Raw genomic sequence first — 26,673 nt, forward strand, 5'->3', positions numbered from 1 at the left:
CATGGGTCTATAGCACTACAATACATCATGTAATCTACTAATCCTGTCCTGCAAATCAGATAAACACAAACATGAGTGGTTATTGGTAAAGCGGAATGTGATTCAAATCACAAAACTCTCCCAATATGTTCTGGATTATCAATAAAAGCATGGTTGAGGTGGAGGGACGGTCAGCAGACCCTTATCTCAGTCTGTAAATGTCAAGAGGAGCCAGACGAGCAGATGTGTGTTTTTAAAAGGTCTTGGAGATGAGAGAAGTGTGTATTTCTACATATCCACTCTGAGATCGCCCTGCCCTCTGCCGTTCAATGCATCTGTGTGTGTGTGTGTTTGCTGACACATTATGCCACATACAGATTTAATGTCATCCTAACAAACTGGCCTGACCCCACCGCCCTCCTTCTGTAAAGGAGATGTATTCAAAATGGACGATGGGCTCCCCTCGAAGATTCGCTTGACCTCTGATGACCCCTGATGTGTTTAACTCCTGTTGTCCACTTGTGACGTGTTCAAATATAGAAAGAAACAAAACCAACACTGTGTTAGTTGATCAGAGCCATGAATCATGAAAGACACACACAGGTGGATGTTACTGTACTTGTTCTATTTATAAGATTTACAATATGTATAATATTTGCATGTGTACAAATGGGGGACTGGGGGTGAGGTGTTTGTTTTGAGGAAGAAGGAAAAGATGACAGAGGACATCAGAGGACTCATTAAGCAAAGACAGACTGTTGTCAGTTTGCTTTGATGTCCCAGGATCAGTGGTCCTAAAAAATGGTTCAGTCCGTTGTGAGTCCTGCCTACTGACGTCATCAATGTTTACAAACTCTTACCCGGAAACAACAGACGTGAAGACACTACAGATAAACCACAGACGGGAACGTGTCTCTCACGATGGAGATGTCCTATCAGTCCATGAAGATCGCACATCAAGCTCGAGAGGCGGTGAGTGGATGAAAGTTTAGTTTTGTCTCCTCTCGAGTAATCTAACAACTTTTAACCCAACTAGCGATGCTAACTAGCTACTTGGGATAAAGAGTCATATACTTTAGTTCCTTATGAATATATGAATGAACTGTTAACGCTGCAAATATCATAACATGTGTCCTTGTTTCATGTCATTGTGTTGTTCGCATTGTGTTGTGCAGCTTAAGAGTTACAGCTCAACAGTTAGCAGTTAGCATTTGAGCTAATTCCATTCATCCACTGTCAGCGTCCACTGGTTGCCTAGATACCAGGTCAGGTCCTGTGTGGCCATTGGGCGCCCTCTACTGGCAACACTTGGGACACACCTAGTTCCTCTGTATGTTATTCACATTTAAATATATATATTTAAAGAAATATACAAACTGTAGGTGAAATATCTAAATCAAGGCAGGAATACTAGAGTATTTACAGTACTACTGTATTAGAATCAGAAAGAGGTTTAATTTCCAGGTAGGTTTACAAAAGCACTGTGCTTTGGTGTGTTTATCATGAGCATAAATATAAAAATATAGAACAACAATTAGAAACACTACAAAAAGATATGTATCACATAAACAATATATATGTCACCAGTGTTTTTTTATTTACATTTGCAATGCAATGATGACGACCCGGGCCTTACTGACATTAAGTTATTGTGTAAATTATTCCTGTGATTTTCCTACATTGAGGAATTAATATACCAAATACGATGACTAGAGCAGTTGTTTTCTCCTGTTTTCATCCACACACTTATTAAACCATATTTAAAAATGCTGCTGTCTCAAACAGGAAGATCTGCGGACGACGATGAGGAGGAAGAGTCTTCTCATCCTCATCTACCAACACCTGCTGGGGCAAGGGTTAGTAACACGTACACAACAAACAGCAGCTTGTGAAAGAACACAAATGTAGAAATAAGAGGGAAACATCATTAATCTTTCATTATACACATAAACACGGAAAAAGGTTTGTGAGTAACATCAACATAGAGCCTGTGCCTGTGTGTGTCTATATATAGAAAGTATAGAAATATGCTATTTATAGACAAAACAAAGTAAATCATGTTGGATTCCAGAGGCTCACAGTGTGTGTGTGTGTGTGTGTGTGTGTGTGTGTGTGTGTGTGTGTGTGTGTGTGTGTGTGTGTGTGTGTGTGTGTGTGTGTGTGTGTGTGTGTGTGTGTGTGTGTGTGTGTTCTCCAGCTACATGGAAGCAGCAGCGGCCTTGGACCAAGAGACGAATGGAGATGCGAGAAAGTTCGAGGTCTGTGACAACATCGATCTGGAGATGGTGCTGATGGAGTACGAGAGTTATCACTACGTCAAGTTCCAGAAAAATCCCAAACTTATCAGAAGAACAGTGGAACCAGGTGTGTGACCACCGCCAGCTACACACTGAATACTAAGCTGCTTAGTATTGGTTCTGAAGAGATTCTCATGATTTCTCAACTAAGTCTGTATTTTCTGTTTGTTTTTATTCAAGTTGAAAACCGATTTGTGAAAAGTGGTGGAGTAAAGAGGTGAGATTCTGCAGCTCTCACACCATTCTTATAGAAATGAGTAAAATACGCAACAAAATTGTTATAATTTATGACAGAAGCATGAGACTGATGTGACCATGATGTTGATGAATAAATTCTGCTGTGTTTGAAAGTGTAAATATCTGAGGGAATTCGTTTGAGCCAATAAAAAAAAGCCTGATTACCTCCATTGATCGATTCCTTTACATCTCTTGTCCCTCAGGAGTCCGTGTTCTGCTGGGAAGCGTCTTCCCAAAATCAACCCATCCCAGACACCCCAGTCTGGAAACGTAGCCAAGAAGACAACCACAAGTGTAAGTACACACACACACACACACACACATTAAGAAAACTACCAAAAGAGTATTTTACATTAAATTAAACTATATCTTACATCCTAATGTCTCTGTTTGATTTCCCAGCAGAATGGCTCCTCTGTTCCTCCAGAGATTTCAGACTTTGGTCTCAATGTTTCGTCCCTCAGATGTGGACCAGCAGGGGACGCAGCAGGGGACATAGCCATGAATAGAAAGGTATTTATTTATCTCCTTTATTTTTTGTTAATGCTGGTATTTTTCAGCAGTGACATCCATTTCTTTCCACTTTCAAATCTCGCATGAATAGAAAGGAATTTCTCTTTGTATTTCAAATTACAATTTGAAACTGCAGTCTGTTTTTAGTTTAATTTCATCTATGTCTACATACACATGTCCAAAAAGTAATATGACTACATAGTAATAACTTTGAAGCATCTTGAAAACAGAAATAGCCAAAATCCTCATGATGAGCATATGATCAAATTTTGTTCAATAACAGTCCAAAAGAAGGATTTTAGTTTGTTTTTGATGATATCATGTTGTGTTTCAGGAACGGCTGCTGAAGCCGCTCAGTGGCTTCTCAGGAATGAACAGAGAGATGTCTGATCTGGCTGAAATCATCAGCAGGGTACTTACTACACACACATACATACTTTGTCATGTGCACTGACTGAGAAACACACGAACAAACATGTGAAAATATCATTCAGGTGATTTTATTTGTGATACCAAATGTATCCACTTGAGGGCAGTGACAGTCTGGGTGTGACTGAATTGATCCGTTGTATTAATGAAGGCCCAGGTTCTATCTATTTCCCTTATGGGATGTTTCATTCTAAAGGACACCTCTTTACGACAACCTAATCGCACCCAAAGGTTTGTGTGTGTGTTACCATTTGGAGCTGATATCACATGCATCCCTCAATCTCTATTTGTGTGTGTGTGTGTGTGTGTGTTCCCCCCTAAAGGACATCTATTTGCACAGCCCCAACGTGCGCTGGGAGGACATCATCGGCCTGGAGGATGCCAAGCGATTAGTCAAAGAGGCCGTCGTCTATCCCATTAAGGTGCGGCCGCTGCCCGAGCACGCTTGTATTTCAGCACCGGTCACTCGTCTTCGATTCTGAATACATCTCCTTTAAAGGGCTTAAAGAGAAGGAGGGCGCCGGGGTCAGGCCAGTTTGTTAGGCTGACACTAAATCCATATCGGGGATAATATGGCAGTGCACATACACAGATGGATAGATGGGCAGGGAGCAACACACACGTGGAAACGCCGGGAACAATTCATACACAGCAGCACATTAACACAATTGTCACCTGTGTGTACATAAATTTCACACTACAAATAAGAGCTGGGACATAAACACAACAGAACACACATACACGCACAGACACACACTTTTCTATCATCATCATCATCATCATCACCCAGACCTTTCTCATGGATATGATGACAACAAATCAGGTTGTCTGCATCCTCTTGACATTTACCGACGGAGATGAGGACTGATGTGTCCCATCTTCTATTCCGCTGCTCCTGTCTTATTGAATAACACCGCCCCCCACCCCCACCCCCCTCACATCCACCGTCCCACAATCCCCAACTTCTGTCTCCATTATTATTCATTCTGTGGGATATAAGGTCAGTTTGGTGATTTGATTCTGCCCCCCCACCCCCCACCCACACCGTGTGTTTGCCACCTCAAAACATTCCGACTGATTTGTGGTGGGTGGGGGGGTGGTTTCTGCAGCACTGACTCAGCTCCACGTCGGGCAGATCCGCTCACTTTCTTCTTAGTTGGCAAGAAAGTGGAAACGCGTGTTTACGTTGCTGGAAGGTGATAATAAGTTCATATCTCTAAATTATTTTCATGCTGAAATATGAAGCGATTTTCTAAAAGGTTGGTTTTCATTTCCTTTTTTTTTCACTCTTTTTCTGTCATATCTGCACTTTTTATGTTCTGTCCTTAACTAATTGTATTCTTCTTTTTGTCACTTGTTTTATCTACCACTCCTTTTTCCTTTACAGTACCCTGAACTCTTCACAGGCATCCTGTCCCCGTGGAAGGGCTTGCTGCTGTACGGACCCCCAGGTAAGACCTCAGGAGACCTCTCTTTGTATTCGTGTACTCGTCGTCCTTCAATTTGCGATTCTCCCTGACCGGTCGTCTTGTGACCACCTGACTCAGGGACCGGTAAGACCCTGCTGGCCAAGGCCGTGGCCACAGAGTGCAAGACCACCTTCTTCAACATCTCAGCCTCCAGCATCGTCAGCAAGTGGAGGGGAGACTCTGAGAAGCTGGTCAGGGTACGTTCCCATTGGACAGATGAAACTCAACAAATGTGAATGAAGAAGTATGTTTGAAGTTTAGATATGTGTAAATATATTTGTGCTTATTCCTGCAGGTCCTGTTTCTGCTGGCCAGGTACCACGCCCCCTCCACCATCTTCCTGGACGAGCTGGAGTCGGTGATGGGGCAGAGAGGAGCCAGCACAGGGTGAGCTAGTTGTAGACGTGGCTGTTTTACCCATAGATTTATATATAAAGGCTAGATGTCTCGTCTGCGTTGCCGGCCAACGGAGCCGGACGCCACCACATGGCGGCCATCTTGCCAGAGGTTGCTCGCTCACCCATAACATTGTTAATTTTTAATCGATTTTGAAATGGTCTGGTTTGTTATAAACGTCAGAGATGTAGTTATGACACTGGGTAAATAATAAACAAATTTTAGAAAATAACATAATTATTCATAAGTATGCAGTGTCATATCTACATCTCTGACGTTTATAACAAACCACTTTCAAAATCGGTTAAAAATTGAGCAAGTTATGGTTATTTACCACTACCAACACAATGTTATGGGTGAGCGAGCAACCTCTGACAAGATGGCCGCCATGTGGTGACGTCCGGCTCCGTCGAACGAGACATCTAGTCTTTATATATATCTATGGTTTTACCTGTGTTGAAAGTTAGAAGTCCTCTGCACTGCACTCAGCATTTCTCCCACAGGATTGATCCTATGGTTAACATGTATTTGAGCTTTAAACGACTGACGTAGATGCCGAGGTGAGTAAGAAGCTGATTTGTGTTTTCAGAGGAGAGCATGAGAGCAGCAGCAGGATGAAGACTGAGCTACTGGTGCAGATGGACGGACTGGTGAGGTCAGAGGAGCTGGTGTTCGTACTGGCTGCCTCCAACCTACCTTGGTAGATCTCAGCGTGAACACAAAGCACTCACATTTATTTGTTATCATCATAATGACAACAAATTACTGTGTCGCCATTACATTTCTAAAGGAAGACAGATACAAGTGTGACACACAAATACAACACAAGACACATTTTCTGTTTTACTTCCTCCTGATTTATTTCCCTTTCTCGCACATTCAGTAATTTCCTAAAACAATAACAGACGCCATTATCGTCTCAACATCTTCACTTTACTACGATTCACCGCCAGTTTTCAATTTGGAGTCACCGAGAATCTACATTAAAAATAAAATGCATGAAGAATCAGGTCGATAATGACTATTTCGCTTTCTGGAATCCGAGAACAGACACTTAATTTTTACAATGTAAAAAATGAGAATGGTAAAGAAGACGTGAAAAGAATAAAGTGCAGTTTGTGACGAGTGGTGCTGCTGGTCTCTCAGGGACCTGGACCACGCCGTGCTGAGGAGGCTGGAGAAGAGGATTCTCGTGGGTCTTCCCTCCTCAGCAGCTCGCCAGGCCATGACCTCTCATTGGCTGCCACCTCTCACCTCCACAAGGGGGGTGGAGCTACGCACTGAGCTGGACTACGAAATCCTGGCCAAGGTGTGTTACAGAGAATTTTGTATCTGTTGCAGAAAGAACAACTTCTCTCAGTTTGGCCTCATCTTTGTGTGTGTCTGTGTGTGTGTGTGTGTCAGGACATGGAGGGCTACTCAGGCTCTGATATCAGGTTGGTGTGTAAGGAAGCTGCCATGAGACCAGTTCGCAAGATCTTTGATGTTCTGGAGGCACATCAGCATGGTACAACACACACACAAACAGCACAGCTAGGTCCTGTCTTGTCGTCTGTCGGACGTCTCTGAATAAAACGCTGTAACCTCACTGTCACTTCCCTCCACAGAAGACGCCCCCCTCCCTGCCATCAAGCTGGAAACCGTGACGACGGCTGACTTCTTAGAAGTCATCGCACACTCCAAACCCTCAGCCCGAAACCTGACGGGCAGATACACAGCCTGGGAGAGAGAGTACGAGTCTCTCTGACGCTCTAACAACAGTTGGTGCTTTTACTTTTATTATTCAACACTGTGGAGCTGAAGAGGGCATGTTTAAAATTATGAATGTTGTATGAATGTTGGTTATTTTTCACTTAACGAAGGAGGAGAATACTTTCAGGTCTTAAGGATGATGATAGCTTCTTTCTCTCCAGTGTTAAAGACCACTAGCCTCCTACAGTCATAGCAGATGAATCCAGTGTTTCTTGTGAAAGCTGAAGTTTGTATAATAAAATGAAACTTAGAGTTCTGCTGCTGCTTGGAGCTCAGAGCAGGTTCTTCAGGATGTGTTCCACAGCGTCTGGGAAGCTGTCACACGTCAGGTGGGGAGGAGGCTGGATCTTATTCTCATCACCGTCTCTGTATTTACCTGAAAGATGACAGAGGAGAAGGTGGACTGATAGAAATAAAATAAACTATATGCTTTACATGATCACATCTAGGGTTGCAAAGGGGTGGAAAGTTTCCGGTAAATTTCCGGAAACTTTCCGGAAACTCAACAGCAGGCCTCAACAGCAGGCCTCAACAGCAGGGCTATTGAGGCCTGCTGTAGTGTGCAGGACTAGTCAGGTAAGTTTCGATGATATTACTGGGGAAAATATATTAGCATGCTGATTGAGGATTGTTCATCTGTTCATCTAGCCTACTTCCATACGTTTATCCATCAATTGTAAAATATGTTTACAGAAGATTCCAATTGTTTGGCCAACTATTTATATCTCTGGCATTGCATTAGCGTTTTTTTACAAACTTTTTTCTCATCTTATTCTACAGAACAATGCCACGTGCACTATCTCATGTGTGGAGGCATTTCACCTCATCCAATGTAGAAGGAAAGGCTGTGTACATTTGCAAATACTGTGCAAAGACCTATGTTAAGAATGACACAACGATGCAGAAGCATATAGTCAAGTGCCCAAAGTTTCCTCAGGGCTCAAATCAGCCTATGACAAAACAAAATGTTTATATTTATGTCTGTATATGAAAAGGTAAATACAGTTAGTATAAATTACCCACAACATTTCCAGTTTATTCCCGTTTATTCCCGTTAATTCCCGTATATTCCCGTTAATTCCCGTTTATTCCCGTTAATTCCCGTTAATTCCCATGGAAAGTTTCCCACTTTGAATATTCCCGGAATTTTGCAACCCTTATCACATCAGACAGTAACGACATGACGATGGAAGATGATGACCATAATTCCTGGTCAATAATCGTCATGATGATGAAATTGAGAATAAAAGTAGATTTCTGTTTTCTTACCAGTTCGGACTAGAATACCCAGCATGCCTGCGTTCTGAGCCCCTCCCACATCATCCCTTGCATCCTGTCGGAAAACAGCAGAGATACAAACCACTGGAGACTAATACACAATAATACACAGTATTTTGTACAGTTGCTACCAAACTCTTTCAGCTAAATATTTTAAATGAACTTAATTGACTTACATCTCCTATCATGACAGCTTCACCGGGGCTACAGCCTAAACCATGGAGAGCCTATTTGAACAAAACAACCAGAAAAAGAGGATTAATTTGTTTTTAGTTGTTAAAAACGTTAAATCTGAATCCAAATCAGAAAATTTCAAGGTGAAAAGGTTAAGCTGCACGTTTCTAACCTGTGTGAAAAAAGTTTTCTCTGGCTTCCCCACCACAGTAGCTTTGCAGTCGGTTGCGTACTCCAGTCCCGTCACAAAGGCCCCGGGGCCGAGGGCCAAACCATCTTTCTGTCTGTAGTACCGAGCCTTGTGGATGGCAATGAGAGGAGCTCCATCCAGAATCATGCTGCAGAGAAACGTAGACGCTTAACAGACCGCGATGAAGGAAATATAACATTCCTAAGAGCAAAATCAGTGGATTTTTGTTCTTTTCATCTAGATAAACGGTTAAATCATCTAATCTGAAAGAAAACCTCTCATGTGATTCACTGACAAACACCTGAAAGCCTTGTTGAGTGTTTGGTAGTTGAAGTGATCAGGAGCGAGTCCAACGACAACAGCATTTGGTTCTGACGTGTCGATTCCTGTAAAAAGAAGGACAAACATCGTGACTGTCTGAAAAAAGGTGTAGTAAGAAATATTTTGAAAGTTGTATCAGTGACAGCTTCACCGATGCAAAGAGCTGCTGTGCGTCTGCGTTTGATATATTATTTTAAGGGTTTTTCCACTTTTCCACTGATAATCTCAACCACTCTCTCTCTCTGTCTCTCTCTAGTACCAGTGAAGTCCTCCAGTGCGCTGTCCTCCACCAGCAGCAGCGGTCGGTGTTGTTTCTGCTCCAGCAGACTCCGAGCTGCACTCAGAGACGTAAAGATTTCCTTTTCCTGCAGAGTTTTCAAATGTTTCAGGGAAAGAAAATTCAAAATCAGCAAAGAAACAACAATTACTGTGAACGAAATGAACACTTATTTCCTCTAGATGTCTTGACCATTACAGTAAAAGCATCTGCACTAAATTGAATGACTTTGGTTGTTTCACCTGAAGGTTGAAGTTGAGGCGATGCAATCGTTCCAGTAAGCTCCTCTTACTCTCCTTAGTGGTGTTGGTCACAAACTTCACAGCTACAGACGCCTGACGTAACCTGACGAGACAAACACACAAACACACAAACCAATGACAAATCTTATACAACAAAATAATACTGGAGAATTTGTGATCTTCAAAAGAGACAGAGAACGCTCTCAGTGGTTTTTAGTCCCTGATCTTAAGGACCCAGATTTAGTTTCCATTCATGCAGTAACATTCCAGCAGTCCCTGGTCTGGAGGCAGTTTCTTGCCTGTTCAGTGCTTCCTGTGCCCCAGGAACCGCTGTGTCCTCAATGTGCAGAGTTCCACTCAGGTCGATGAGCACGGCCTTCAGAGCTCGTCTGCCCGACATGTTTCCTGCAGGAGGAACGTTTAGTTTCATGCTTTTCACCTGTATTTGCTTTGACTTTAGTTCAAACAACCACAAAAAAGGACATTGCCACCAGGTTCCTGCCGTCTCACCTGCTTAGGCTGTTCGTTCAGACCTGCTTCTACTGCAGTCTCTGATTATGATTTCATAAAACCCCCTAAATATGTCCAAGATCCGCTGTGAATGGAGCTTTACTCTGTTTAAAAAAAAGCTTATTCTCTCAAAAATAATGTGTCATTTCAGAGATTACGCGTTCCTAATCATAATTTTGCATCGGTAGTGGCCGAACTGATCAGATTACTGCGTTATTCAAACCTGCATCGGGACGAACTGAGAGGATTATCGAGCGGTTTGTCTCAAGTATTTATGGTTTCCTGCCTAGAATACAGATTGTCGGATTGTGTTTTTATTGGAATTTGATTTCAGACTGTGATCCCCTTTTATTTAGACATGCTTGGATTTCTGTCATGTAGTTATCAATGGGAGGGTACAATTAATGCTCTTAATGCCCACCCAGCACAGCTTAAACACACACACACGTTTCTATTACTTGTATTGAGCTGAACTGATAACAGGAAACTGTGAGAAGGGCCCAGCGGAGTAAAAGCTTATTTCTGAGCATAGCAGCAGTTAAAGGAAACCGAGGCTGTAACAAGCTCTTTCTACTTTATTCAATCAGGTCGTCGCAGCGAATTATGATCAGAGGATGAAACCTGCAAAGAATACAGATGTGTGAAATAGATTTTCGACCTTTTAGAAAGAACAGCCCACGTTGTAATAATATGCAATACTTTACAGTGACCAAAGGTTGTGTGAACAAGCATAATAAACATTTAGTTTCTATTCTATAATAAAACCCCAATATTTAAAATATATTGAGTAGGTTTTGTAGGAAATCTTTATAAGACACAGTCATTTAGGTCTTTATCACAGCATCATAACAAATGACAGAGGACGGCTCCATTTCATTCAAGTGTTATTTAGCTCAGGCCCTGGATCATGCAGCCATTGTTAAAGTTGTGATTCTACTCAAATATCTGCTGTGAACTTTAAAGCACAATGATCAGGGTATTAATATTCATATTTTCCTCGTTCACTGGATCTAGACTCAGGTGTATTTGCTGTTTTCATCCATGTGTCTTTATCACCATCTTCGTTTATACAGCATCTCTGTCACATTCCTGTAAAAACCTTGTAAATAAACTCTCTTTAAAAACCTGGTGTCAATGGAGCTTTTCAAACGTCCTTTACTTTAAACATCAAACATTCTTTACTTTTAGTGCCTGTGACATATAAACGACGTTTAAACGAACGTAATTTTTTGTTCTAACAGCGAAGTAGAAATTCTTCTTTATTCTACAAACTTTGGCTCGATAATGAATGAATTTGTAAATATTTACAAACCTTGAACTTCCGCAGCTTCTTCCCTGAGGTACTTCCTGTGGGCGTGTTCTTCTTTGTCGGTCAAATTGGGGACGTGGAGCTCACTGCTGCCCCCTGCGGCTCAAACATTGAAATGTGCTCTCTCAAATTCCTTTTGAAATGTGTATATTTCTTAATATTTGTATATTTTCTAGAGGAAAACATTTTTTAATATCACTACGTTTTTATATAACTGCCCCATGTTCTCTCTTTTATTTTGACATTTTAAATTATTTTTCCAATGCATATTTTACAATCAGATAAGAGGTTTATCCTTAATCACTCATTAGAATAAAAAACATATGTATCCCATCCCACTAACAAACTAACAGCCAACAGATGTAGCACATTAGTGCGTCTTTCAGATTTAATATGTTTTGGAATTATCAAACATTTAAAACCCCGTCTCTGCGTGATGCCAGACAGCTCTTCTCAAATCCTCTTTTCATGCTTCCTTCACATCGTGAATAACACCGCTGTTTTGTTTAGTTTTGCAATTTTTCGACATAAATATTTTGTAGCTCGGTTTTGAAAAACATCATGTTGGTGAGATGGTTTCTTTGTTAGGACAAAATATCTCAAACCAACGTGGAATTAAAAATAAGTTGTTTTGAGGTTTTGGATTTGTCCAATTTATTTGTCACCCAATTTATTAATCTGTTTATTTTCCCACTGACCTTTTTTGTGTGTTTTTGTATTTGTATTTTGTATTTGTTTTTTATCTTTAATTTTCCTTTGTTATTGTTGGGAGCAAAATTAACTTTGTTTTGAGTTGATTCGCAGTATTATTACACATTTCTATGTTAGTTAAAATTAAATTACATTAAAATTATTTGAAACATCATAATTTTATTTGCACATAAAAATATAATTTAGCAACCTTTTTTTTTTTAAATATTCCTGTTCTCAAATAGATTATTTATACACATATTACATTGTTACTAATGTATATATAAATAAAACAAATTGAGTGTCCTAGAATGTCAAAAGTTTTTTGGAATAAATCTTACATGTTGCACAAAAAAACAAACAACACATTCTCATGATTTTTTTTATGACAACAAACCCAAAGAAGGCCCGTCATGACCTGTGAAGAGCAGAAACAGATCCACGTCCGCTCGCCTGTGATCGCTTACAGATTTCACTGTGAACCCGCAGCTAAATTCCGACTAATCACAGATCAAAGTGGCTTTACTGTGCAAATCTGCCCGATAAACATATGCTTCTAATTCCAGCTGATCCCTGTTTTCCCTCTCGCTCCCACTCCTGTGCTTTCAGGATCACATCTAATGTTAATAAAAATATTTGTGCAGCTTACAGCAGGGGACGGAATGTTGATAATTCACAACATATGTGGATTATTAATGAAGTGGAGCAGGGAGACAAACAGTCTGAGAGACAACTGGCTACATTTTGAAGAAGTTTATTTGTATTTATTTCAGTGATTCTATTAAAGTGTTAGACATTAAACAATAAAAGATAATAAAACGTTTTCATGACTCCAAAATTTGTTTTTTCAGATGTTCCATTATTCCCCCGCTGCCACACAGAAAAAAAACTGAGACAATGAATTTCAGTAAATAATCATTTTAATACCTCAAGATACCATCTCAGTAATGTCTGTGACATTGGGACAGTACTTATGTGTAAACAGTACAAAGGTTCAATGTTTTGAGTTTGGTTTGGCCGTATTGCTTCAAGTTCACATGACAAATATTCAATCAAACACTGAGCTTTTAACTCTTATCCACCAAAGTTCTGCAGGACGAATAGGAAAAACTTCTTAAAAAGTAGGAGACTTTTCGACAAATCTCAAATATCTGCTTCTGTCTGTCACAGATGTCTATGTTTACAAAAATTGTTCAAGTTACAGGTAGAAATTTTGGCAGCAACATCATTTAGGATCTCCAAAAAACATCTTAAAGCACCTTTGGTGGTTCGTTGGAATCAGATCTGAACACTGACATCTGCTTGGTTACAGAGTCCATCTCATCAATGTAGTGTGTGTGTGTGTTTGTGTGTGTGTGAAGTGAAACAGGAAATACTGCTGCTGACATTTGTCATATCTATAAAAAAGTAACAGGCTCCTCCTCTATAACTCTAAAGTAAAACATGACTTATATTATCATGAAATCACTCAAACAGATTCACTTCAATGTGTCTGTGATGAAACATGTGATCCTGTAAAACACACAATACTTTCAGGTCTGGTCCATGTGGCGTCTCGCTGACAACAGGCAGGTCAGCGGCTGATGCATGTTGCATTGTTGAATTTGAATCCTTTAATGATTCAGCTCTGAACAAGTTTGTCTCTGTTTCTTCTTTTCCTCTGTTCCCCTGACAACCGTTAAAACATTGTCCGCGCTGCTGAAGAGCAGCAACGGCAGAAGTCTCTAGATTACACACATTTTAGTGTGCGTCTGTGTGTAGTTGTTCGTTGGCTCTTGTCCGGTCCACAGATTTTGTCCTGGTGTTAACCAAACAGCAGCAAGAGGACAATGGAGGCAGAATTCACGATGATTAACGGTACTGTTAAAAAACAAAAGAGGACAAAGACAAATAAATACAAAATAAAAAACATTGTGAGCTTTAGAAACAACATCCTATAGATTCTCGTAGAGCCGGATGTCGGGTATCAGATAGTTTTGAGTATAAAAGTGATTCAGTAGACTCTGTGGGACTAAAGCCTGTCAGGTGCTGAAACCTTAGGAGTGAGTTATTAGAAAGATGAATTACTCCCGTTTCCATATTGTGAATAACAGATGTGTGTTATTATTTCAAGACGATGCTTCTGTGATGTGCTCTGGAGCGACTTCAGAATTATTTGAGTCGTCCTCAAACACTTGTACAATCTACTGTCACTCTTTTATTGTATTGGTTCTGGACATTGTGAGCAGAGCTTTTCATAAACAGTCTACAGAGGGAAATTGGAAAAACTTTGTGTTCATCCTCCCTGGTTCATCTGCAATGAATACTTCATGATTTACATTACATGAATTTGCTTTATTACTGTTCACATGTGAGGCTTATATATACGTTTGAATGACAGGCAGACTTTTGTTGAAGTAGTAGCTTGATTATTAATAGTATTTCTAATATTAATAATACAACAGCAACTTCCTCTCACCTCTCATGATGGTCCGGACTGAGCGGATGAGATTGAGGATCTGGGCTTTGACTCCTGGATCGTCCCCGAAGCCTCCGACCCCCTGGTCCACGCCCCATCCCACTGGAGGAGGGAGAACAACAAGCTTTACATCAAATACACACAATGCATGCTATAGTTATAGTTGTAATTATATGCAAATGTACACATAAACAAACATAATATCCCCCCTCCCCAGATAAACACAAGAGAGAGAAGCAGGCAGAGGGTTTTAATGTCTGGAAGATAAACAAAGGCTGAAAATGTATTTATGTGAATTTTAAACTACTTTTAAATGTTCCTAAAGTCGCTTTAAGGCTGGATAAATAATATAATTCCACACTAAGTATTTTAATCTAATGATTTTCTTCCTTAAATCTCAACCTGAGAGTGTAGCAGCTAGCTAGCAGGGCAGAGCTAGCTAACATAGCAGAGTTAGCTTCTTGCCTTTAGCGCGATAACTACGTGTTTATCTGGTTAAAATGCGCAATGTACGTCATCTACAACACTAGGGGAATCTTACTTTTGCTGAGGAACCTCTCTTCGTGCAGCACAGCGATGGCGTTGACGCAGAGAATCGCGGTCTGGATGAGAGAGTACAGAGTAAACGCCATGTTGGCACTTTCTTCTTCGTGTCTTTCTGACAACACGCCCAGTCAGAGGCAGCTGCCGTAAAACCAGCTGCCGGTGTCGTGAATTTAGAGTGTTCTTCTTTCCCTCAGAGAGCTCTACTTCCTAATGTCTCCTAAGAAGAAGGAAGTTCACTTTAAAATGATGAGTTAAAAGGATTTATTATTTATTCTGTCAACGACTTATCGTGTCAAAAGTTTTATTTCCATGTAAATATTTGTACTTTCTGGAATTTCAACATTGAAACAATTTATTTTGTGTATTTTCTTGACACCAATTTTGGTTTTCAACAGCGTTTAATCATCAAAACTTGTCTCCTACTCTATTAAAATAGAAATATGAGGTTTTCATTTTCACAAACAACAAACAGTCTTCATCGTGAAACCACTTTCTGGTTATTGTATAGACTTTTAATTTACACATAAATAGTAGAGAAACTACAGGAACATATTTAAATACATCTGCATTGACAGTTTATAATAACATTTCTTTTCTCAGTAAATGACAACTGGATCCATTCAGTCATTTCATTCGGTGAAGAAGATGAGGGCGAGTTCTCCTTTTTTATTCACATCATCATCATCATCATCACTGTGTCTCTTTCTTTTTAACACTGTAATAAATTATATTTTCATAATCAAGGTCTGATACTCAAATAAATAAACAAACACACAGACAGACGTGACGGTTTATACAGTTAATGAAATAATTTACAGGCAGATCTACAACACTGACAGACGTTGCTCCTTGTGGCCCAGACTTTCCTTTGGAGAGCAAATAAATACACGGAATTGGCCTTTAATTATCTGTCCGTCATCTGCCGACACCCCGAACACATTTCAAAGGCCAAGTTAGCAGCTGATGGAGGCGATTTAATGATCTTCACACCGTAGATGTGACAGGATGTTGATTTCAAAGTAAAATGCATAATGTAGCAACACCTGTATTCAACATAATACTGTAGTTTTTTTTTTTATACATTCAGAAATTACTCCCAAATACAAAAACAGTTCAGCCAGGTTACAGTTTAAATATGTGCTACCACCCTGTATTAATACTGGTGGAACAACACCGCTCCTTCCTGTGCTCTCATCCCTTTATTTTGTTCTTCTTCTGGCATCGTGAAGTTTACGAACTCAAAGAACGAGCTTATTATTTAAATAAAATCTCCACCGATGTCTCTTCAGTGATTATCGACCGGGTTGGTCAACTGGTTTGTTTCGATCAATAAACACAACTGGGACGTGATGAAGAGAATTTCCCTTTGGGATCTAATGTTGACAATAAATAAGTGTTGGTGTCTTTAGTCCACATTTCAACAACGACAATGACAACAGCAAAAAATAAAACCTTGAGAAGTCCTCCTCCCCAGTCCGGTGTGTGCACTGTACAACTGGGCCGGCAGCGGACAAAACCACAGACGTTACACCCGCAGTCATAAAAGTCTCATTTTTTAAAGAACATGGAAAAGTTCTATTTTTTGAAGAAGAAGAAGTCAAAGTTTGTAACTGCCTTCCTGGTGGTCTTCAATTGCCCTCAAAAAGGTTCAAGGGGCAAAGAAAGGCCTTGGTTGCTTTGGTCCTGTTTGGGTAAAGCTTGGAGTTTGACTGCAAGAGCAGCGACAAGGAGAAACCTGTGTCCTTCACTTTCAGTTCAGTCGGTCCGGGGAAGTAAACTCGATGGAGAGTGCACACGGCAGCGAGAGCTGGTCCATGTGAGCTCACCGAGTTTTTAAGTGCTGGGCTATTAACAGAGATGGAGCTGAAGCAGAAGACAAGTCATTCTTCTCCAAAGATAAGAAATGTACAAAGTCTGAGACCTGTCCCCCTCGGAAAGGGATGGAAAAGGGTGAATGGTCCCGTCTGTGTTCTGTATTTATATATATTTACTTTGAGTCTTTTTACTTCTGGAACATTCCCAGAAATCCAAGCAGCTTCTTCCCCTTAGAAGAGAGTTTCTCGACTCTGCCTGTAAAGACGATAAAGAAAAGAAAAATCAGACATTAGGGTCATGTACTGCTGCTAAATGTGGTTGAATTGAAATAAATAAATACTGATAAAAAGGTGATAAATAAAAATCTGATTGAAAAATCATTTACCTTTGTTTGAGCTACTTGTTGAGATGTGAGCTGATCTTTTCTTTTCTGATGATGTTTGCGTAGGGAATCTGAAAAACAGAAGTTAGAGGGAAACATTAGAGGCATTCTCATCCTGTATGTTTATTATATGTTTGAGATGGATCAACCTTGACTTTTATCTGCACTCAGCCTCGAAATAATATATTTTGTGAGGATAAATAAATTGATTTGACTCAAAATTAATATCTAAAAAACACATTTTAGTATTTTTTAAAAGACACAAGTGAAACAAGATCCGGATAAATAATTTATTGAAAATATAGATTAAGATATATGCTGCAGCAACGTAACTGAAAATGATGAATTAATTTGAACGTCTGTGTGAAATTAATGTGTCTTTACTCTCAGTCAGTTCCATCTGCTTTGTCTAGACCCATTTGTCAATTTTGAACATCTTAGCACGTGCACGTTTCCGAAGGAGCTTGAATGCACGTTCACTCGTGTGACTTTGTGGTTACAAGAATGCAGCACCCCCATTTCTGTGTGCGTTTGTGTGTACGTTAAAGCGATCGTGTGCACACAAGCGGGCACAGTTGTTGCGTGTGTCAGAAAGCAAAGACAAACAGCGTCTGTCAGCGTGTCTGCCAGCTGCTCGGGTGATTGATGTGGACGGAAACAATCAGACGGCCGCAGAGGAACTTCTCACCCGTGAAAGACAAACTAGATGATTGCTTCTGCCTTCGATGGACAAATAAGCAACAGCGCGACTTGAGTCCTGCTGATTTGTCTTTGTTTCGTCTTCATTTAATCTCTCTATTAGAAGACAGGGCTTCAGATTTATTTTTTAGTGTCTGAAAACAATGTTCTTCTTCTATTTCCTGATTCATTTTAAATTTCTTCTTGAAAACTGTATTTTATTGAGACAGGATTTATATTTCCTCTCAAAATCAGTTTTTAAATTAAAGCATCTTTATTATGGCATTTATTTCCTGTAGGTTTGAGCACTGATTGGATTATTAGTCGTCTTACCATCTGTAGCTGTTGGACCATCTCCTCTCTGTAGGCGAGCTCTCGCTTCATCTGGTCTTGAAAGTTATCTGAAATCGAGGTAAAACAAAATAATGATCAGCCAATAATTTGAGTTGAAGTGTTCGAGTTAAAAGATAAAGGACAGATGTGTTTAAAAAAAAAGGGACATATACTGAGGAGAAATAAGCCGTGAATTGTGTGATAGAGGGGCGAGGAAAAAGAAGGGACTTACGGAAGACAGGAAACGGCGAGGTGCCCTTGAGGGCGTGGAACTCCTGTTCCAGTCTCCTCCTGAAGTCGATCTGCTCCAGCAAAACCTTCTGAAGCTCTTCTGAACAAGAGAAGAAGAACAGAGAGATGAAAATACTGAAATACACACAGGAAAACACAACCTTGTCCTAGATGGTGTGTGTGTGTGTGTGTGTGTGTGTGTGTGTGTGTTTGATATGATTACTCTATTCAATACCAAGCAGTGTGGAGGGAATGTTTAATAACCGGCGATTCTTAAATAGAAGAAAATTACCTTTCTCCATGTTCTCAACGTCCTTCTTTTGTGGAACGGGAGACGATGCACCTTGTCGCTGATCGCCTGAAAACATGAAAATAATTAAACTGTGAGTTTTATTACACATTACAGAAAGATGTAGTTACAGGATATTACAGTTGAAGAGTAAGATCCTTCATGTATTTCATTTTTAGACCCATGAATATATTCTCGTCCTCTTTGATTCCATTTCTGCATAAACGGTGTGAACTCCTTTCCGTCCTAATGCTCTCTTTTTAGTGAGTATGCTGAAATCCCTGCTTTGTCCTCTAGGTGTCAGTATAAGCTTGTACTAAAAGAGACATTTACTGCGTCCTCTTGTTATCAGATAAACAAAAAAAATTTTTTTATAAAAATAAATAAAAAAGGAGGAAAACAATGAGCGTTCAGCAAATGAAATAAAAACAAATGGATTTTCTAACTCTGAAAGATGTGAAGTCTGTGCGGTGAATTAACGTTTAATTGGACGTTCCAAAGATTATTTCCCAAAAAGAAAATAACTCACGAGTTATTATTGTGTTATAATGTCAAACATTTTATTTGTTGTCTTTATAGCTGCATTAGGATATAATAAGAACATTATTATTATGGTTACACGACATATTGTGTTATATATGTTTTGTTTTTACTGAAGTGATCTTACTTGTTGCTTGAAAACTTCAACATCTTCATCACACATTCTTTTCAAATTGAAAAGTGTGTGTGTGTGTGTGTGTTTTTCTGTGTGTGCGTGTGTGTTTGTGCGGACGTCTGAATTGGTATTGAACGCCTTAAATGAAGCAATCCAGTTCCCTCGATGTGTTTATCCTCCTCCAGTCATTTCATATCTTCTCTCGCTCCTTAAGCCTCCCTGTGCTTCTCTGTGTCTCTCTCTCATTTAGCACACAGAGAGAGAGAGAGAGAGAGAAAGAGAGCTCTCCTCGCCTCTCACTCTCTCTCTCTCCTCCTCTCCTCCTCTCCTCCCCTCTCCTCTCTCTGTCTCATTTGACAAGCAAATTTGCAGACAGTGCCCGAGGATAACAACCTCGTTTGACAGTCAATTAACCGTGAATAGTCAAAGCCAAGGCGGTTTGCATTACATAAATGGAAAATTAGATTATTTTTTCTCCCTAGAAACAGAGGGAGAGTTTAAAGACAGTGGAGGGGGGGGGGGTGACGGCGGTGGTGGGACTCGGAGGAATCAGGCCTTCTAATCACGTAGAGCTTCCCACCGCCCAGGGAGACGTTTGGCAATCAGGGGAAAGGTGGTCTCATTTAATTTGTTTCGTGTAATTTTTCGAAATACATTATACATTATGCGCGGGGATCATTACGGTGTGTGTGTGTGTGTCTGTGTGTGTGTGTGTGTGTGTGAGCAGGGGTTGAGGGAGTGGGGGGTAGATATAAATGTTGGCACAGATGTCATAAAGCACTTTTAATGTCTTCCTGACAGATATAAAAAGGCAATAAGCTGTGATCTTTTTCGAACAGGAAAGGGTTGTGTTTTTTTTTTTACGCTGAGGAAGGGGAAAAAAAGGCAATTATGTCGGCAGCAATATGGGTCTAGAATGAAGATTGCCAGCACGGCTGCTTATCTCTGAGCTGATGTTTTCTTGTTGAACTATAACGGCCCCCCTAAGAGTAACAGCCCCGGCGACAGCGCTGCTAAAGAGAGCAGCTGTGGTGGAGCGGCTTTGTGCTGCTGTTTCATCCCTGTGTGTGTGTGTGTGTGTGTGTGTGTGTGTGTGTGTGTGTTATTATTACAAACGCTTTCACTCAGCGTCTGATATGAGGAGGAGACTGAGGTGGATGGAGCTTTTATCTCACTGCTTTAAATACTGAGTCTCATTTGTCTGATGAGAGGAAACGTCGCTGTAATTTTTGTATTGTTTTTAATCAGTTTTATTTTCTCACTCTATTTTAATCTGCACTGTGTTCGCTGAAGGAATTGCAAAGTGTATCTTTTGATGCCATTTAAAACACATTTTATTCATTTGTGTTACTTTTAATTATCGTTTCATGTTGATATCATTTCACGTCAGACTGCAGATAAATTTAATTCCTGCCCCGATAATAGGTTGTGAAAGATTTTAGCTCTGATTGCAAACTTCTATTTACAGTCACTTATTATTTTTGAGGTGCTTTCATTTAATTTCACTGACCTCAGTTGAGATTCAAATTACTGAGGAGTCACAACTTAAATCGACCTATAAATCCTAATAATTCTCCATTGGCAATTTAAAAATTCTGCTCTTGGTTCTTTTGTTGTCTTCCATCTATGCGCAGACACTCAGAAAAGAAAAAAGAAATGAAATAATACCTGAGCTCTCCCTCCAGTAGTCCGGCGCTGACGTCTCGCTCTCTGGTGCAAAGAAACTATTCTGCTCTTTGTTTTCGTCTGAGAGAAAATGAAGGAGAGGAGAAATTCACTAAGGCCCATTGGCTGAGCTGGTTATCCGGACACATGGAGATAACTAAGTGTGGGCACGGTGTGTGTCGCCTATGTGTGTATGCGTGTATAGATCAAGCGTGTGTGTGGTTTGCGACGCCACAAAAACATAGACATTTTCCAAAAGGGTCAAAGTGGGAGATGAGAGGAGCAAATGAAACGTCACGATAATATGAGCCTCGCAGGGACAGAGAAACCCTATATAACCACTCACTCAGACAATAAATGAAACAAAGATGCTATAACACAACGACTCGGAGGTCTGATGGAACAGATAGCGTGGAACAGTTTGCCGAAATAAACTGCGTGATGCTATTTGATGAAACGGCGTAAAAAACCCGTTCAAACATTTGGAGAAAATAAGACGTTGTGAAAACGAGGGTGAAAGAAGTAAAACCCACAAAATATATTTGAATGCAGAGAAACTGTTATTTAGTTTAACAAAAGCTAAATGAAACAAATGGATTTCTACTGTGCAAACGCTGTTATTGCACAATTAAATTCAATGCATTTCAATCATGTTTTTCTCTTACGTCTGGTGTCTTTAGGATTTTTAAAACTTATCGTGAGAGACGTCAAAAACGTTCGAAAGCAACAGAGTAAAATGTCCATGCTCACCAGATGTGCTGGAGTTGTCTTTGGTCGCATACGCAGGAAGTCCCTCGTCTCTGTTTTTGTGGATCTGGAAAAACACAGAGAGTCCGTCAGCATTTCTTACTTCTCTTTATGTTTTACAATTAAAAGACAGTAACATTCTAACTCATCACATGATGCATGTAATCAAAAAGACGTTTTATCAGTTAATGATAGAATTCAGTTGTAATGATCTAAACTGCCGTGTCTGTTATTTTCTCCCTCTCATCAGATGTATTTGCAGTGTGCTGCTCAGTGAATCATTTAACTTGCACCAGTTTAAAAAGCTCATAACTGTGTGTGTGTCTCTCCCTCCTCCACCTCCTGCTCCTCCTCCTCCTCCTCCTCTGTCTCTCAAAGGCCTGGTTAATGTGGGAGTCGACAGGTTAAAGATTAGAGTTGCCCTAACAGGCTGGGGTGACGGAGGGAGAACAAACACGCCATGGACATTAAACAATCCACGCCTGGGCCTATTAGCCGGGATCAGAGTGGGGTGACTGTTTCAATTTCTACAGGGAGGAACCGGCCTATCAATCTGCTTATGCAGATCACATCACTGCCTGACTGCAGCACCATTTAAATAATAATTAGCTAAAGTGGCCTGGGGGGATATTTACGTTTTTGTAAGCGGGGTCCTCCCGGTGAGGTGGGTTGGAGCCGGAGAGTGGCAGGCTGGCTGGAGGGGACGCAGGCAAGCTGGGGGACTCCTGCTGGATGGGGTCCGAGGAGGAGGGAGGGGAGGCGCTGGGGTACGCGGCGCCTCCCCCCCTCTCCTTCCCCCTCTCCTCTCCGGCGCTGTCGCTCAGCACGGGGAGGTACAGGTTGGTTTGTGTCTGTGGTGGCTTCCTGGTGAAACTCCCCTCCTCCTCCTCCTCCTCGTCCTGCTTGGACGACTCCACGTCCACCTCCCCCTCCTCCTCACTGTCCCCCACATCCGCTTCGCCCCCGCTTTCACTCCCGTAACTACAGCTGCTGGTGGGCGAGAGCCGCTGGTGGCGCTCCGACCCGGCCACCACGACCCCAAAGTCCTCCTCGGCCGCCCCGGTGACTCCTCCGCCGGTGCTGTGAAGTTTGGCAATGCTCTCTGCATCCTTGATGACCGGGCGGAAGGCAGAGCCGTAGCTCGGCTTCCTGGTTTGGAGGGTCGGGTTGTCGAGAAGCTTGAGCCAGCCCTCTGAGGTCACCGGGCGAAGGTCAGAGGTCACCGTCGTGCAGTCCGGGTCAAACAGGCCCGTCCGTGGTGCGGCGGTCCCACTGCCGGAGGCCATGGTGGCACCGAGGCCATTTCCACCGCCGGCCACAGCTCCGGGCTCACTGTGATCTGAGAGATCCAGGAAGGCCTGTCGGAGAGAAGGGTTGTCTGCTAAGGAGGAGAGGGCGCTGGGCTGAGGCTGCAGATAGGTGGGGACGGGGATTCCTCCGGCGGCTCTCGGGGGCCAGAACATGCAGAAAGGAGGATAGAAAGTGTCTTTGCGGCCGGGCCACAACAGACCAGACAACCCTGCTGCTTTCTGCCCGGCGGAGACGTCACTGTCGTCTTTCTTCTGCTGGCAGAGGCCAAACGCTGGGAAGGGGTAAGGCGAGGGGAAGAGAGACGTGGGAGGGAACTTCTGCAGCATGCCGAAGCTCTTGCTGGGGACGGGGATGACCGGGTAGCTGCGCTGCGTCTTCCGAGGAGACAGATCTCCGTCCAGGTCATCGTCGTCTTCGAAGCGCCCTCGTTTCTGACCCATGTCGGGTCCCATCATGTGAGGCCCCACCGAGCCTTGGAGAGACTTCATCGAGCCCATGGAGGAGCAGTGGGATGAGGAGGGAAGCGCTCTCTTCCGGCTGCCTCCGTTGAACATGGCTTTCACGTCTTCCCACGCGAAGACCAACTCGTCGAGCGGTATCTTGTCAGAGAGCTTGAGGTGTCGCCGCCAGGAGTTGAAGTTGGCGGCGTCGGGTTGGGTGTACTTGGCGTCGGGCGTGCGGTGGGAATGGAAAATGAACTTATTTGGGGAGAAGTACATGTTGCAGAAGGAGCACTTGATGCATTTGGCCCTGGAGCTGTTGTAGCGTGCAGGGATGAAGTTGCCTCGGCAACCCCAGGCGCATTCGTGTGACACGTCGAAGGCGAAGTTGTCAGGCAGCTTGGGCGGCGCGTTCTCTCCCAGGAAGGACTTGCACAGGCGCTCGGCCTCGCGCTTGGTGATCATGCCACAGCGGCGTGAGGAGATGGGCATGGCGCCGGCCCGGCGGAGGATCTCCAGCTGCACCGGCGTGCACTGGACGCAGGTGATGCCCAGCGCCACGCGGCGGTTATGAATCTCATTGTAGCTGTAGTTCTTGAGGAGCGTGTTGGAAATCTGCGCCAGGCAAAGTCTCTCGTTGTTATCGATGACCAGGGACACGATGGGAACGCCGTACAGGATGACCTGGCCGACCTGGTTGGGCTTCATGGGCGGGGAGGAAGAGGAGGGCGAGGACGAGGAGGAGGAGTGGTGGTGGGCGGGTCTGGGTGGAGTCAGGGGTTCCTGCTGGTAGGCGCCTGTTGAGCTGGTCATGATGATGTCATTAGAGCTGGAAAGACGAGCTTTGTCCATTCTTGGTGAAAAACTGTAGGACGACCTGAGAAGGAAAGAAAGAAAGAAAGAAAGAAAGAAAGAAAGAAAGAAAGAAAGAAAGAAAGAAAGAAAGAAAGAAAGAAAGAGAGAAAGAAAGAAAGAAAGAAAGAAAGAAAGAAAGAAAGAAAGAAAGAAAGAAAGAAAGAAAGAAAGAAAGAAAGAACAAAAGAAAGAACATTGATTAATGCTGTTGAAATTACACAAATAACGTAATTAGTTTACCAGTTTAAACAAGTCTCTGCATTAAATATAAGGAGAAATAGCTGATGAATCCGGATCTGACACAATTACTAAGAAATACGTTCATCATGCATTGAAAAAATGGGTATATTAAAAAATATAATTATTTAAAATCTCAGACATTTAAACTTAATCAATTTAATTCTCAATTTACAGCCAAGCACCACACTGCTTCTATTTACTTTCTATATGTACCAGATAAGTCAAGTGAGTAATCTGAACCAGAAAATTCTCGAGAGAGTATTTTTTTTTATAGTTATGGTGTTGTTTTTTTAAATATTAAATTCGAGTTAAATATGTTGCTTTTTTTTTAACAGAAAATGCAGAGGCTCAATTTGTATGTCACATTTCTGTATTAATCGCTGTGGGCATTTTCTAAATTTCATATCCTGCAGTTCAGTTAATATTTTAAATATCATGTGTCTGTAGAATTTTAAACAAATAAATAACATTTCTGAGGGGGTTTGTCTGCCTTCAAAAATAAACCAGGAAGATAACACAAAAAAGCTGAATAAATAAAGAGAAGATTATATTGTTAAATATGTAAAAAAAAATGTTTGTGAATAGCAACTTTTTATTGTAGCTTCATTTATTATTTCAACAAATTAGGCTGCGTTTTTGGGGTGTTGTACAATAAAATATATTTACAAAATATTTGTGTTCATTTTATTGTTACATCTAAGTGAATAAAGATTTTAAATTCTATATATGTAGGCTTCATATCAGAATTTACCAATAAAACCTAAACTCTTTTTGTTCCTCACATCTGTGGTATGTTTATGAAACAGGAAAAACAGAGGAATTACTGTCAGTTTCTTCCCCCAAGGAAATGTTTGTTTTAACAAATAAACTACATTTACTACCAATTATTCCCAGATTATATTCAAGGCAGCAGCACAGTAATAACACGGAATAACAAGGTGTTGATTTGAAACGAACTACAAAATGAAACAAATCGAAAAAAGGGATTTTTAAATTAACTGTTCAACAATTCATTCCAGTGGACTGATCTGGTTTAATTGCGTGAGCTGAGCAACGTCAATAACTCCATTAAACAAATGAAGCACTTAAAGAGAAACGATTTAACAACAGATCTGAGTTCACTGTGGAAACAAGTTGTTGAAAGAGACTGTTTGATATTGTGATGGAAATCTGTAAAATACAAGAGGCTGGAAAGGATCAGCACAGAGAGTCACAGGGATCAGAGTGAAGATGGAGAAACAGTCAAATGCAAGGATCGTTTACAGGAGAACTGAGGCTGTCTCTCTCTGAGTTTACACGTGTTTCCTTTGGAGATACAGCAGATATACATTCAGTTCTTTGGAGAGTAAATAAGTGATAAAAAAGCTCTTGAACTTTCCAGGTCGCACACAGTTCAGATCATAAACACTTCAGGTCATAAAAGTCTTCAGACAGGTCTGCAAAAACTCACTTTTCAACTACAAAACAGGTTTCAACCACATGACGTTATTTTTCCAATACAATAATTTTAGAGATTCACTTGAGACCGAGTCTCACTGAAAGCAGAGGAACGAGCAGGCCTGCGTCAATCACACATCCGGAATAACTTCACATTATTAATCACTCTGTGTTTTTAGTGACTCAAATGAACTTATAATATAATTAAAATAATAATAATAATAAAGACTTTTTTGCTTGTCTGGTCATGATACACCTGTATATCGATTTTTGTGAAGACCGGTCAATGTGAACACGTTCCAGGGGTCTCGGGGGCACCGTTGAGCCATTTTGCGACGCCCATTGAAAATTCCTTCAGAATACGTAAATTTTCACCACTTTCTAACTTTCTGCAAATTTTGGTAAGAAGTTGAGCATGTTAAAGCCCTCAAAAAGCAAATTCAATTGCCTGAATAATAATAATAATAATAATCCTTACAATTTCAATAGGGTCTCATCTGACCTTTGATCAGTGCTCGGGCCCTAATA

At 41.3% G+C, this 26,673-nt stretch overlaps 4 protein-coding genes across 4 annotated transcripts; 1 reads left to right on the forward strand and 3 right to left on the reverse strand.

The window, feature by feature from the left end:
* Window positions 1–900: 900 nt before the first annotated feature.
* katnal2 (katanin p60 subunit A-like 2) lies at window positions 901–7,067 on the forward strand. Its single transcript, XM_061079971.1, has 15 exons — window positions 901–951; window positions 1,765–1,835; window positions 2,177–2,343; window positions 2,457–2,493; window positions 2,717–2,819; window positions 2,916–3,026; window positions 3,361–3,438; window positions 3,779–3,877; window positions 4,843–4,906; window positions 5,003–5,121; window positions 5,220–5,311; window positions 5,910–6,020; window positions 6,467–6,629; window positions 6,725–6,827; window positions 6,928–7,067. Exons 1-15 carry the CDS (start codon window positions 901–903, stop codon window positions 7,065–7,067), a joined length of 1,509 nt encoding a protein of 502 aa, XP_060935954.1.
* A 14-nt stretch (window positions 7,068–7,081) lies between these two features.
* On the reverse strand, window positions 7,082–11,409 carry hdhd2 (haloacid dehalogenase-like hydrolase domain containing 2). Its single transcript, XM_061068878.1, has 9 exons — window positions 11,377–11,409; window positions 9,854–9,959; window positions 9,555–9,657; window positions 9,295–9,400; window positions 9,016–9,100; window positions 8,697–8,862; window positions 8,527–8,577; window positions 8,342–8,405; window positions 7,082–7,448 (listed from the first exon to the last, which is right to left on the reverse strand). The coding sequence occupies exons 2-9, from the start codon at window positions 9,952–9,954 to the stop codon at window positions 7,345–7,347; spliced, it is 780 nt and encodes a 259-aa protein (XP_060924861.1). The 5' UTR covers window positions 9,955–9,959; window positions 11,377–11,409; the 3' UTR covers window positions 7,082–7,344.
* A 1,392-nt stretch (window positions 11,410–12,801) lies between these two features.
* Window positions 12,802–15,166, reverse strand: ier3ip1 (immediate early response 3 interacting protein 1). The gene is made up of 3 exons (XM_061068888.1): window positions 15,063–15,166; window positions 14,522–14,623; window positions 12,802–13,923 (listed from the first exon to the last, which is right to left on the reverse strand). The coding sequence occupies exons 1-3, from the start codon at window positions 15,151–15,153 to the stop codon at window positions 13,868–13,870; spliced, it is 249 nt and encodes an 82-aa protein (XP_060924871.1). The 5' UTR covers window positions 15,154–15,166; the 3' UTR covers window positions 12,802–13,867.
* Window positions 15,167–17,278: 2,112 nt separating this feature from the next.
* skor2 (SKI family transcriptional corepressor 2) lies at window positions 17,279–24,465 on the reverse strand. Its single transcript, XM_061079994.1, has 7 exons — window positions 22,498–24,465; window positions 21,866–21,929; window positions 21,119–21,196; window positions 18,799–18,864; window positions 18,508–18,606; window positions 18,276–18,343; window positions 17,279–17,335 (listed from the first exon to the last, which is right to left on the reverse strand). Exons 1-7 carry the CDS (start codon window positions 24,463–24,465, stop codon window positions 17,279–17,281), a joined length of 2,400 nt encoding a protein of 799 aa, XP_060935977.1.
* Between the last annotated feature and the right edge of the window lie 2,208 nt (window positions 24,466–26,673).

Source organism: Limanda limanda, chromosome 1, assembly GCF_963576545.1.
Source record: "Limanda limanda chromosome 1, fLimLim1.1, whole genome shotgun sequence".
NCBI classification, from domain to species: domain Eukaryota; kingdom Metazoa; phylum Chordata; class Actinopteri; order Pleuronectiformes; family Pleuronectidae; genus Limanda; species Limanda limanda.